This window comes from Camelus bactrianus, chromosome 21 (genome assembly GCF_048773025.1).
Source record: "Camelus bactrianus isolate YW-2024 breed Bactrian camel chromosome 21, ASM4877302v1, whole genome shotgun sequence".
NCBI lineage: Eukaryota > Metazoa > Chordata > Mammalia > Artiodactyla > Camelidae > Camelus > Camelus bactrianus.
In genome coordinates this window covers 546,280-560,103 of record NC_133559.1, presented here as the reverse complement: position 1 = coordinate 560,103, position 13,824 = coordinate 546,280, and the positions used below count along the sequence as shown (strand labels likewise).

Genomic DNA, 13,824 nt, shown 5'->3' with positions numbered 1-13,824 from the left:
TGGACGGGGTCCCTCGGTCAGCGAGTGCTTCCTCTCCTGGGTGCGGGAGGAACCTCTTCAGGGAAGAGCCGCATTCCTGGAGCTGAGATCAGGGCGGCCCCACGTGCCCCAGGGCACCGGCTGATCGAGGTGGGGAGCCTCCATGCTCACCCATCTCTGGGCCAGAACCACGGCCTTCAGGTGCTGCCCACCCGGGCCCCCGGCCAGAGCCCTCCTTTGCCGTCCTGCACCACACCCCCATCCTCACCACGCCTTTGGTGGTTTGTCTTCACCTCACCCTGACACTTCCCTGAGAACTGCCCTGGCCCGGCCACAGCCCACGGTGCTGGTGGCCGGTCCCGGGGGAGCCTGGAGCCCTGTCCTTGTCCAGGGCCAGCGGGCCAGGAGGCGGGTCTGAGGGAAGCGCGGGGCTCTGTCCCTCTGGCTCAGAAAGACACTGTAATGTCCCAGATTCTTTACTTTAGACCCAGGAGGTCCCCCTCCCTGCCCCTCTCCCTCCGCCGGCTCCTCCTCCCCCTCGGAGTGAACATGTTTTGGGCTCCTACAGCATGATTTGAGAATGGCAGGAGCCCCTGCTTACCAGGGCAGACAGCTGGGCCATGCGATTCCCCTGGATTCGTAGAATCACAGAAAGTTGCGGCTGCACAGAGGCGGGAAGGTTCCAGCCGGCTTGGCCGCTGTGATCAGACACTGCTTTGATAAAAGGCGGAACGCTCAGTCCTGTGCGCGAGCAGGCCCATTAACCCTCCCACCCCTCTCGTGGTGCCTGCACGCCTACTCCTCTGCTCCGTGGTCCACCCAGCGTGGGCTCTGCACGGTGGCTGTGGGCCCGAAAGACCAGGCTGGGCCAGCGCTGGGTGCGGGGTCGTGGGGCTCTGGGGAGAAGGTCCCGGGCCGGCAGCCAGTCCGCAGTCTCCACGTGGCGGTGCCCCTGCCTTGTGCCCTCACACAGGAGGCCCTGGGCAGTGACCCCGAGGCCGCCCAGCATGTGGAGGGAGGGGTGGGGTCTCCCTTTCCAAGGGCGGCTGTGTCCCGAGTGTGGGAAACGGGGGAGGGTCTCTCAGTGAAGCCCTTGTTTCTGTGTCTCCATCACTGCCATTTGGGGGGTCTCTTAACATAAGCTTTTCCCTTTCACGGTCTGTCTGCCCCCCTGGTTAAAGGGCTGTGGCCCCCGCCGTGTGCTGCGCTCCCAGCGAGGGTCGAAGGGAAGCCAGCAGCACCCCCAGCCCAGGCAGCAGGACACTTGGGGGGAGTGAGCGTGGCCTTGGGCTGGGTAGCGACACCAGCTTCCCGTGGGCTGGGATGTGGACCATCCACCAGACTGTCATGTGAAACGCCCCCGTGGGGCCCACACGCCGCCTGCGGGACTCGGGAACCCGGTGTCCAGATCCCGTCGGGCCGCCTCCCTTCCCAGGGAGGTGAGCCCTGGGAGCGATGCGTCTGCGTGCCGCAGTCTCCCACAGGGAGACTCGCTTCCTAGCAAACAGCCCAGCTCTGCTGGGCTCCCGGCCGGCCGGGATCTCACTTTGTCTCGAAGCTGCGCAGGGAGCCTGGAAGGAGGCCAGCTGCTAAGCTCCCTCCTGGGAGAGCGGGTTCGCTGTTGTCACAAGCAGCTGGAGACCCGGGCCCTGCAGGCTGCTCCCCGTCCCTGCAGCTCCGGGTTCTTTCTCAGGGTGAGGAGGCGCGGGGCTGACTCGGGGTCTGCGCTGCGCTCTGTGTGCCTGCGGGGCCCCAAGCCTGGCCCACCCCCCGCCACCTGTGCGCCCTGGTTGCTCGGGTTTACTTTTCAGCTGTTGACCCCGCACTGCGTTCCTAATACTTCGCTCAAGCAGCTGTCTCAGAGGGGACTAACGAGGAAGGTGTCGCTCACCCCGTCCCTGGGGCCCCTCCCGCCGTGCTGGGCGCTGGCTGGGGGTCCTCCTGCCGCAGACCCCGTGGGTGGAGTGGGGCTGCTGGGCGCTCCCAGCTCCTTTGTCGGAAAATCTTCAATTTCACCTTCATTCCTGAAAGTCTTGCCCTGGAGATGGAATTCCAGGTTTTCTTTCAGTTCACGCTCCACTGCTGCCTCCATGTTCCTCAGGAGCCTGCGTCCCAGTGGCTGCAGGCAGCCCGCCTCTGCCTCCTCCCCGCGCTGAGACTGGGGCGCAGGGGCCGTGGTGGCTGCGTTCCAGGAGCGGGTTAGGTGTCGGGCCTCAGGGCTTCCCTGGCCGCACTGCTTGGGCCGCTTGGCCAGTCCTGGGGACTCATTCCAGCAAAGTCTCGCCTGGCCCCACGAGTGCCCTCTGTCCTGGTGGGCGGCTGCCAGGCTCACAGACGGCAACCTCTCCCCCACGACCCGCCGCAGGGCCTTGCCATGACCTTTGGCCTGGAGCGGGCTATTACCACCGAGGCAGTGAGGTTCTCGCGGACTGTGGGCAGGTGGACCTAGCGCTCCGAGGCCGTGAGGCTTTGTTTATTCATAGGTTCAGAGGTGGCGCTCCTCAGCCGTCCCGCACGGCTCCTGGTACAACACGTCCTGAGCAGGGAGGCAGCCCCATGCCTGCTGGCCCTGGGCGGCCGTCACGATGCCCCGCTGTCCTGAGTGTCTGCTGTTTCCTTACAAAAGGGCCTGAGGCCGTGTGCCGCTGTCGAGCAAGGAGAAGGCAGCTCTTCTCAGGAGAGGCTGACCCATGTCCAAACCCAGGAGTGGTTTCCAGAGTGGCCTGGGGCTGGGGCCCACCAGGTGGCCGCTCACAGAAGGAAGCGCCATCTGCCAGTGCCCCTTGGGGGAGTACAGGTTGCAGACCTGCACTTGGACCCTGACAGGCCCCTCCCACTGCTTGGGCACCAGGCTCTGGTGTGAGAGGGGTGGTACCCAGGGGTCTGCAAGGTGCCCCCCTGGCCAGGGCAGCAGGGTGGGGCCGGTTCATTCCAGCTGAGGGGGTGCTGGGGCGGAGTCTCGGGAGGCTGGCAGGAGAGGGGCGGCCGGGCCTGGGGTGCACCATGGCGTCCCCGGGTCGGAGGCTGGGCCCCCATCCCGCTGGGGAGGTGCCCTGCGCCCGCGGCCCCTGCACTCAGGCCCTGCTGGTCTCTGCAGAGGTGTCCTGGCCCCGTACGCGGTTCCCTCGGAGCTCCTGCTGGTGGAGGAGATCCCGCGGAACCAGATGGGGAAGGTCAACAAGAGGGACCTCGTCCAGCAGCTGTACCCGCAGGACCGGGGCACCCCCGCCTGACCAGAGTGCAGTCACTGTTCTCTCTGCCCAGCCTCTCCCATCTGCACACCTCCACGTGCTCAGCACTTCCTGAGGTTTCTTCCTGGGAAGCTGGTCTCCCAGGAACTCAATAAAGCTCCACAGAGAAGCAAACGTCCGTCCTGTGCTCCCACCCGGGGCCCGTGTGGTCCACACACACGGCACACTGAGGCCACTGTCTGCACCTGCGTGTGCAGCATGCAGGCTGGGGGTCTTTCTGGGTGGGCTTGGGGGGCAGGCATGGGTGTCCAGGCAGGGGCGTCCCCTCCACAGGAGCCGCAGGCAGTGGGGCGTCCGGCACTAGGCCTTCAGGGCCGGGGACGCAGCTCAGGCGACCAGAGGGCAGAGTGCCTGACCCTCAGGCCCCCAGCGGGGACCTCCTAGACCAGGGCTTGGTGGACTCGGGCACGGGCCAGGTGCCCAGGTGCCCAGCGCGGCTTCAGCTCAGACCGTGCTGTCCTCACACGGAGTCCAGGTGCTCGCGGTAGCCAGCGGCCAACCACGAATGGCCCTGCAGCTGCTCCCCTGCCCCTCCTCTCTGCTGCTCATCCCCCGTCCTTCCCAGATACCCACCAACCCCAGGTCCCCCGCCTTCCCTGGCCAAGAGCAGAGGTGCCCCGGGAGGCCCGTCTTGGGGACCTGGGATGGAGCCAAGCCCCAGGGGCCTCAGGTGGGGCTGGGACCACTTCCCACCCAGTGCTCACGAGGCCTGTGATCCCCCCGAAGAACGTCTGCCCTGCCTGGACACGTGCTGGTCACCCACCTGCAGAGCAGGCTGGCCTCTCAGAGGGACCGCACTGGACACCTTGCCCGGTGCCGCGAGCACTGGCTTCCACTGTCCTGGGGCCTCAGATGTCTCGTCGCAGGGTCTCTACTTGGTCCCACTGGTTTGACCATGTGTCTGTCTTGATACTGAAAATTTGATTCCTGAAAACATTTATGTAATTAGTTGCCCTGTGCCATAATCAATACCGAATACTTTCTGAAAAATAACGGTCATCTTTGACCAAGAACGAGACTAGGCTGGGATGCCAGCTGGTCCTTAGAACGTGCCCTTCTCGGAGGCACGGCTGGCCCCGCCTGCTCCCCGCCTCCTGCGGCCCTGTCACTACCCCCTGATCCGGCTTGTCTTCCGCTGCTCATTGCAAGGGTCCTGGTCCAGCCCAGGCAGGGCCCACTGGCTAAGTCGACACGGCTGATGGTCCTGAGGATTCTGGAAAGTTCCGCTTGGCTGGAAATGGTCAGCTAGGCTGCCCTCCCTGAGGGGCTCCTGGGCACATGGGATTCAACTTGAGGGTCCCCAGGGAAGACCCAGGGCCTGGTGGGGCTGCTCCTTCCTCAGACACCACCTCCTTGGAGCAGAGGGAGGCCCCGCAGTGGGGGGACTAGCCTGCCACGTCCCTCTCTCTGGACGTAGGCCCTGCCAGTGTCTGGGTCTCTGCAGAGTTCAGCATCCGTGTGGGCAGGTGTGGAGGGCCTGGTGAGGTGAGAGACCCGGGAGACAGGCTGGAAACAGCCACAGAAATGTCAGGCGCCAGCACCGCCTGGCTCCTCGCCCCCTGCCCAGCTCTGTGGTCAAGGCCAGTGCTGACTTGGGCTCCTCCTGCTCTGACCGAGGGTGGAGGCCTTTGCCCCCTCGGAGCTGGCAGCCCCAGCATGGCGTCCTGCCTGGGGGCTCCCTGAGCACCATCAGGCCAGCAGCAGGACCAGGGGGCCCAGAGTAGAGGAGTGGGGGGGCAAGTGGAGCTGGACTGACCAGACCCCGCACCTCCGAGTCCATACAGCCTCAGAGCTCCAGCCTCTGCATCGAATCCCCGCCCCAGCACTGGGGCCTCGGGATCCCGGGGTCGGGGGCTCGTGGCCGGCAGTGAGACCACAGCCCCTGGTGTCCACGCTCTGTCCTCTGTGCCCCCTCCCTGCCGCGGCCCCTGCTGCCTCATGCTTGGGACCCGAGGATGTGCATCCCTGGGCCCGGCTCCTCCTGCAACCTTCCTCCCAAGCCCCTCCCAGAGCGGGCAGCAGCGGGTGGTGTCATAGCCGCGGACGCCCCGCCGGGAGTGGACCCTCTCAGCACCGGCCCCCGGCGTCCCAGGGCCTGGGGATGAGACTCCAGGCGTGCCAGCCAGCAGAGCCCCAGCCGCGCTTGCGTTTCTCTGACGGTTAGGTGGGGTCTCCTGAGCGTGTCTACTCTCTGAGCAGCCTGCTCACGGGCTTTGCCCGTTTTCTGCTCGGCCACTGACAGTTTTCTCGATTACACGTGGCTTGTGTGGCTGGCCGTTTAGTGGTGTGTATTGTGCAGAACTTGAAAACGTTAATGTATTGAAATGCCTTCCTCTTTTTTAGAGTTTTCCTTGCCTGAAAACCCTTTCCTGTTCCAAGCTCTTAAATATATCTTTCCTTATCTTCTAAAAGTTACAAAGTTCTGCTTTTCTCATTTAAATCCTTAATTTGTTGGAAAGAGCTGATTCCTCCTGGATGGAATAACTCACGGTCCTGGCGTGGTTTTCCGAATCTTCCGCCTCCTGCACTGGCCTTCTGCGGCCGCTCTCATCCGGAGGCGTGCAGGCTCCCGCCCCGCGCCACCCACCTCTCTTCCAGGACGCGCCCCACGCCCACCTCCTCCTTCTGGGCCTGCGCTTGTGCATCTGAATTTTAAGAGCAGCTTAAAATTCTTTAAAACAAACACACACCATCCCTTGCTGGAATCTTTATGGGAGATGACCAGATTTGTGGATCGATCTAGTGAGATCTGCCGTCTTTACGGAACCACATCCTCCGGGCTCGGACGGGACCAGGCCTGCTCCCGAAGTCTTCTTCACCTTCTCCATGAGGGTCCTGTCTTTTGAGAGGTTCAGCCCCAGGTACGTTAGTTTCACTTGGAATCCCGAATGGCTTTGTCACTGAAATGGTCTGTGCGTGTTGAGCTGTGCCCTGCAGCCCTGCCGCCCCAAGTCCTTCCCCAACCACCTGACTCCTGCTAGTTCACACAGCCTTATTTCTCATTCCTCCTCTTACCACGATGCTCTGATTGCCAGTAAAATAAAAACCAGAGGGAGAGGGTGCTGCGGTCTCCAGGCGGGGCGGTCCGCAGGGGAGTGAGGCGGACCCACACAGGTCCGCTTGCCACCACTGCCTGCCCCCGCCGCCGCCCGTGGCTAAGATGCATTGTGAACAGAGTGCTGAATTTCATTTGCATTTTTTTATCTGTTAAATTGGCCGTCTTTTACAACTTTAGTCTGTGAATTCAGGCTCCTAACGATTTCCGAGGTGAAGATGAGCTCCTGTCCCCGGACACACCCTCCCTGGTTGCGGGGGCGGGGTCGGGGGGAGGCCAGGTCACACCCCGTTCCATGTGGCTACTGAGCTTTGCTTATCTACAGGTTCCAAACCCAGAAAGCTCAGAAAACCAAGTTGGTTTGGGTTTTATTTTTTCATGTTTGCAGTAAGCTCATTTGGCAGATGCTGCAGACTGAACGTTTGACCCCGGAAACTCACGTGTTGAGACGCGACCCTGTTGTGGTGGTGTTGGGGGTGCCTCATGGGTGGGGTCAGTGCTCTCTCCACGGGCCCCAAGCCCCTTGTCCGTGTCAGGAGCCAGGAGCTTCACCGGACGCAGCTTTGCTGAGTCTGCCGGAGCCAACATCTCGGACTTCCAGCCCCAGCTGAGTCCTAGCGGCTGACCTGAGCAGGCGGGGGCCCCGCGGGCACGCCACCAACAGCTGAAAAACTGAATCCCAACCCACTTCTTGCCTGCGGGCTTGGATGTGGGACTCAGGCCTGCTTCCTGCTTAGGATTCTGAAGAGGGCCAACCTGGCCCCAGACCGCCAGGGCCTGCCGTCCCCTCGGGCCGCGCCATCTCCATGGTTACCAGTTGATTCAGAGTCATCACCCCCATCTATGACCTGACTCTTCTACAAAACAGCGCTCTCATCTGGTTTCAGATTTACTGGCACAGAGTCGCTTACGACTCAAGATCCCTGTCCCGCCTGCCTGGTCCTCCCGGTCACCCACCTCGCGGTCTACCTCTGTGCCCTCGTCCCCCTCCTGACCCCCGGCCCTCCCCCGGTGCTGGTGGACTGGCCCCCACCTGGCTGCTCTAGGCTTTGGTGGGAGGACCCCGGCTCCAGGCGCTGGGTGGTTTCATCTCTTCACAGTCACCCTCCTCCAGCTGGTCCCACTGTGACCCTCAGAACATGGCTTCTGGGCTCCAGGTCTTTGAAATTCAAGACCCGTTTTGTTTGGGGCCTAGGGCTGAACAGAGTCTGTCTGATTGAACCTTTGCTTCTGGTGTTTCGGGGCCTCTCCCGCGGTGCGGGGCCGCCACTGTCTCCGAACGAGGCTCCTGGGGGTCTGGTCACTGGGCCCAGGCCCTGCGACCTTGTCCGCCTCATGCGGCGGTGCTGTGGGCCCCGCCCGGCGGTACTCGTCACCATGGACCCGGTGGAGGGTCTGGTCACTGGGCCCAGGCCCTGCGTCCTTGTCTGCCTCATGCGGCAGCGCTGCGGGCTCTGCCTGGCGGTACTCGTCGCCGTGGGCCCGGTGGGGGTCTGGTCACTGGGCCCAGGCCCTGCGTCCTTGTCTGCCTCATGCGGCGGCGCTGCGGGCCCTGCCTGGTGGTACTCATCGCCGTGGGCCCGGTGGGGGTCTGGTCACTGGGCCCAGGCCCTGCGTCCTTGTGCGCCTCACGCGGCAGCGCTGCAGGCCCTGCCTGGCGGTACTCGTCGCCGTGGGCCCAGTGGGTTGTTGGTCAGCGCCTCTCTTCACCCTGCTGGTGTTGGAGTCACGTTTCATCTGAGACCAGGACCGCTGTCTGGCTTCTGGGTTGGTATGTAAGCGGCGGTCCCTGGGTCCCTCCTCACCACCCACCATGTGGCTTCTCCGTCCCTTGGTGGCAGCGCCACCAGGACTGTCTGACCACACTTCCTGCAGTGACCGGGGTGGGTGCACTTACTGCGATATTGACCTGTCTGGACCCACGTCTGCGTCTCCTCCCGCCGCCGTAGGGACTTGGGGTTTGTTATTTTGCCTTCTCTTTCGTTGTCTTAATAAATTTCTTGACTTTTTTCTGTTTGCTTGTTTGGAATAAACTAAATTTCTGTTCTTTGAGGACCTTGAATTTTTAAAATACATGGAAGAAAGCCTGTGGTCCTTTGTGGGCTCGCAGCATGGGGTCCCCACGGCCAGCACACGGCGGGGCTGTAGCGGGCTGCAGCCTTCCCCCAGCGCCCACCGTCGGCGTAATGTTTTTGCTTTGTTTCGGATGCAACGATTAATAGGCTTTGTTTTCCAATCAATCGTTAAATTTACTGGCTCAACAGATTTCATTCTGGTAAATCTGTTCCATGTGTCTCAGTCTCTGTCTCCTCACTCTTGAGTCAGGCAGGCTGCAGGACACCACTATTCTCTGACGCCCTAAGGTTTTCTCTGTCCCCCGACACCCGCAGTGGGTCCACATGGGGGGAAACTTACTCACTGCCCACGCCAGGGCCCCACGGGCCTGGGCCACATCAGAGCACTTCCAGAAAGGTCACAGGACTGGAGGGGCGAGGGTGCCCACTGGCAGGAAGGAGGAACAGGAGTGCACGGGATTCTGGAACGTTCTGGGCTCCAGCTCTGTGGGGGTGGGGAGGGCAGAGCTGGGAGGTGGGGGCTCAGGCCGGCACACCCTGAAGGTGCGCGGCCAGGGGGCGGTAGGCACAGCCTGGGCATCCGCCCAGGACTTCCGAGCAACAGGAGGTGGGGGCCCAGGCACCCCTACTCGGGGACAAGTGCCCGCGTGCTCCCAGCTTGCAGGAGGCAGTGGGATTCAGGACCCACCAAGGAGAGTGGCTGAAAGGTGTGAGTCTCTCCAGAGAGGCAAGGAGGCCACAATCCTGGGTGCCGTGGGAAGGCTTCTGCGCCATCCACCTGCTCTTGCACAGCCTGGGCACAGGCCTCTCCCTGGCCTCCCTGGCCTGGCCCTCTGTGTGGAGGGGAGAGGCTGCCCACGAGGGCTCAAGGGCCCTGAGGCCTGCCCATCTCGTATCTGTCTCCTCCGCCCCGACGTGGAGGCCTGGGCTGTGGGCAGAGCCTGTCCGGCCCCAGGGAGAGCAGAGGCCGATGTCAGAGGCGGCAATGTCGTCAGACTAAGTTGATCACGTTACAGCGATTGATCTAATCTGAGCGGTCATTAACGTGACTTACACGGCTGCTTGGGGCTCTTTGCTCTCAAATATTTCACCCGCCCACTTGATATTTCTGAGAGACTGCGGCCCTGGAACTGGGTGGGGTGCTTGGGGGATGGGTGGGGCTGCGCTGCCTGCGGGACACAGGGACCCCACACCCCTTCTGGAGCCCCAGCCCCTCGTGTCCCCTCCCCTCCAGCACCCCTCCACCCCTCCCAGCCCTGGCTCGCTCTGATGGGGTGCTGGGCGAAGGATGCCAAGGAGCAGCTCCCAGGCACAGCCCCTGGCCTCCCCTCCCCTCCCCGAGGCCGGGAAGGACAGCCACTGCCTGGTTTGCCGGGAGCCCATCCCACCAGCTTCTTCCAGAAAGGACCCCTCCCCACTGCCCGCCCAGGCCACGCTCCAGGGTGTGTATGTGACAGGGACATGAAGGCCCTGCAAAATGGCCTGTGTGCAGGACACTCACTGAGGGCGCCCCTCAAGACCCAGGAGCCCCACAGCAAACCGAGGGCCGCCAGGGCCCAGGCAGCTCCGTGAGGAGTGCCGCCCCGGCCCTCCTGACGACCCTGCTCGCCTGCTGGAGCCAGGCTGGGGCCAGTCACAGCCGGCGCCCACAGGCACAGGCACCTGCCAGGCCGGCCGGGAGGGGGGTGCCCGGTGTGTGTGCCGTGCGGGGGTCTCTCCTGGGCCACAGGGCCTGTGCCTCCCCTCCCTACCTCCCAGCTCAGGGGGCCTCGGCCCACACCTCTGTGTCCCGGTCCTCAGCACGCCGAGACTGAAGGAGCCGGATGCAGGCCAGCGCCCTGCCCTGGGGCCTCGGGGTGTGTGGGCCCGGCGCAGGCCTGTAGTAGGTGAAGGTGTCCTGGAGTGGGTTTTTGCATCAAAGCCACCCTCTGGCAGTGACAGTTACACTTACAAATTGCTATAGAACTTGACCATCTGAACCCAGAGACCTCTGTTCTCTGGCCCTGCATGCCCACCGCTATGGCCAGGCCTGCTCCCTGGACTTCACAGGTCCTCACTGTGGCCTGGGGAGCTCAGGGTTCTGCTCAGGCTGTTGGACTCGGCAAGGAAGGTGCCACTTGGCAGAAGCTGTGCTCCCTAGACTGCAAGGGCCAGCACGTGGGAGGATCCAGCCACTGCCCTCGCCGGGCCTTTCCTGGAGCCACACTGCCCTCTGCTGGTGCCAGCAGGCATGGCGGGAGCCGCCAGGACCCCTGCTCTCCTGCTGCTGGGCGCCTTGGCTGAGCCGCCACCACTGCGCCTGGCCGGACTCTCCACCACTGGTGTCAGGGCTGCTGGGCCAGTGGCCATGGGGCAGGAGAGGACCCCAGCCCCAGCAGCTGGGAGCTCAGAGCTCAGGGACAGCCCTGAGGATGGAGGAACCGGGGCTCCTGGTTCCCAAATCCCAATTCCCAGGGGACCCAGGAGGCAGGGAGGGGGTCCTGCCACCCCCTCAGCTTCTATTCTATCTTCTGTCTCTGTCCATCTGTCCGTCCGTGTGTTTTGAGCACCCAGAACTTTAAAACCAGTTTGAGAATGACCATTCAGTGTGTGTTTATCACTGGGCTTCTGACAAGGGCCCCCCAAACCTGACAGTGCCATCCTGGAAGCTGCGCCTGACAGCACTGTGGCCACCAGAGGGCGCGTGCGGCCCGGACCTGGGCGGTGACACCCTGCGCTCCCCAGGCCGGCCAGGCGCTGAGCCCAGGGGCCGCCAGCCTGGACTTCCGAATCTCCACGCCCCACACTCCAGCCCACCCCACTGTCCCCTCTGACCCTGGGACCCATTTAAGGGACAGGAAGCCCCTGCAGGACCCTTCCCACTCTGCCTCACCTTTGCCTGGCTCCACAGAGGACCCCCTTCACTGCCTCACCACATTGGGGTATGTTGGTGCCTGACTGACTCCCCAGGGAGGGCGGCCTTATGAGGACTTCAGTCAGGGCTGACGTCCCAGCGCCTGGAAGGGGCCTGGCACGGGAACTGTGGCGGGGGAAGAGGGGAGCGGAGGGGAGGGGGAGGCGTCTGCCTCTGCCCACCTTCTCTCCCAAGCTCCAGACCAGGCTCGAACTTGGAAACGGCCTGAGACCTGCAGTCGGTTTGTATTGGTGGTGTCACCTCGGCCCCCTCGAGCCTCCAGGGCCTCACCTGTAAAATGGGGCCCCAGAGGGATGGGCCACATGTGGGATGAGGGCAGCACCTGGACTTCCGGGAGCACCTGGCCACACGACCCTAGCTGACCCTCGCTTGCAAAATGGGCCTGCACCACAGGCGCCCCCGGGGCTGGGGGTGGGGGTGGGTGTAACCGAGCAAGACCCTGTGGGGCCTTCCCTCCAGGGACAGACCCCTCCTCCATATCCTCTTCTGTGGCTCCTTTCTGATAACAATGGCTCGAGTGTATTTCCTGCATTTCTCAGATGCTAAATACCCCCACCCAAGGGAAGAAATTAAGTACTTGGTGACTGAGAGAACATGGCCCCCAGGCCTTCTGGCGTTGGGCTGTGTGGAGCATTGCCCGCCCGCCCCAGGTCCAGGTTGAGGGCCTGGACAGAGGGTGGCTGCAGAGGGGAGAGAGAAGGCCTGGGTGTGCAGGAGGACTGGACAGAGAGGTGACCGAGACACCAGGCTCTGGCCTGGGCAGAGGACAGTTTCCTTGTGGACTTCAGCAGTGTGCCTGTGGTCACACAGGTGGAGGTGCCCTGTGGGCAGCTGCCAGTAACAACAGTCTCGGCTAGGGTGGGGATGTGTGTTTGTGTGCAGTTTTATATAAATCTGCATACTTTCCATAATAATTCTTAGTGCACTGTATAACTATAGTATTGTTCTAACGTAGATAATTGCATCGTTTTTCTAAAGTTATAGTAACGTCAGTTATCTGCTGAAACAGTCAATGCCCCCCTTTTTATCATGAGAAAGCTGAGAATCCATGAACAGGAGAGGTTGGAGGGGGACAGCTCCCGGCAGGGCGGCCTGGAGAGAATCTTGCCTTGGCCCCGACCACTCGCCCCCCCACCCCTGCCTACGCAGGACCAGAGGGATGGTTCTCCTAAGGGGAGGGGGTGCGAGGGGGTCCCCCCATGGTGAAGGGTTGAACCTGGGGTTAGCTGCCTGGTATGTCGGAAGTAGGAATAGGGTTGGGAAGGGCAGGGGCGCCTAGCAGGTCGGTCACCCCAAGTCCACCGTGAAACAAGAGGGCTCTTCATAAGGGGCCCGTCCCTCTTTAGGAAGGAAAGCCAACTGGCACTCGCAGCCTGGGGTGGACCAGCGCCAGACAGGGCCTCAGGGCTCATGGAATCCATCCCTCTGTTTCTCGGACACAAGAGGAAACCAAGGTCTGCGCAGGGCCAGAGCTAGGACTGGACCGCAGGCCTGTGTCCCCACCCTGGGGTTGCCCTGGCCCGTGGGGGGTCCTCATCAACTTGGGGGCCACACCTCTTCCTCAGCGGCCCCTCCCTGCACTTGGGGCTCCCCCATGGCCTGACCAGCTTATCCTCCCACTTGGAGACCCCCACACGCAGGAGGTTGAGCAAGAGACAGATGGCGGAGAGCAAGGCGGAGGAGGGATGGACTCACCGGAGGAGAGCACTGCCTGAGGTCAGCCAGAGGGACTCAGGCGCTCGGCCATCCGCCCTTTCCACCTCACCCGCTGCACCAGAACCGCGGGCAGAAACCCAAAGCGTTCAGCGGCTTCTCCACCTGGGTTTGGGGTTCCTGCCCCAGAAGCAGGACGTGGTCTCAGGGACTGCTCAGCCTTAGGACCTCAGAGCCTGCAGACTTGGAGCAGTAAGTGCTAGGGACACAGCCACTGCCCCCCTCCCCAGCCTGGCCTCCTTCCAAGCAGGCCAAGGGCACAGATGGTGCCGCACCTGCTCGGCTGCCCTGCAATCTGGACAGGAGAGCAGAGGCCCTGTGCCTGCTCCTGCAACAGACAAGACAGGCTGCAGGACAGGACACTCCCCACTCCCTGTCCTGAAGAAAGCATGTGGGTATGCAGGGCCCCCTCTTCCCTCCCCTCCCTCCCCAGGTGCACCAGGAGTGCAGGGGCTTGAGTCTCCACCCTGTACCAAGTAGTCACTAACCAAGTGACTGCCAACCCGGGGAGGAAGGAGGGGCTTCTGGGCAGGCGGGCAGGGATGGGCTTGGGCCCAGGTCTGCTCCTGTCCTTCCATTGTGCTAGCCCAGGGGGTCAGTAAGGACAATCAGTCTTGGGGGCTCCATCTCGACAGAGTAAACACAGCAAATGTGAACCTGCGGCGAGTGGGGGTGGGGGTGGGACGCTCTAGGGAACAGGAGCAGTCAAGGATATCGCCAGTGCAAAGGCCCTGAGGCAGGAGCTTGCCTGGTGCGCTCAGAATGAAAGAGGGAATCCACCCTGGTCCCCAGCCCAGCCCACACGCACCGCTGCCTTTCTGACAGGCGTCCTTCTGC

At 62.9% G+C, this 13,824-nt stretch overlaps 1 protein-coding gene across 6 annotated transcripts in view; it reads left to right on the top strand.

Moving 5' to 3' along the window:
* The window catches only part of ACSF3 (acyl-CoA synthetase family member 3), a 38,217-nt gene extending 29,880 nt beyond the window's left edge, over positions 1-8,337 (top strand). For 4 of the 6 annotated variants that reach the window (XM_074349181.1, XM_074349179.1, XM_074349186.1 and 1 more), the window contains one exon: positions 3,077-8,337. In XM_074349181.1, the coding sequence (XP_074205282.1) occupies positions 3,077-3,212 (136 nt within the window). In that variant the 3' untranslated portion in view covers positions 3,213-8,337. The remainder of the gene's footprint in view (positions 1-3,076) is intronic. The other 2 variants (XR_012501232.1, XM_074349183.1) reach the window with 2 other exon arrangements.
* Positions 8,338-13,824: the final 5,487 nt, after the last annotated feature.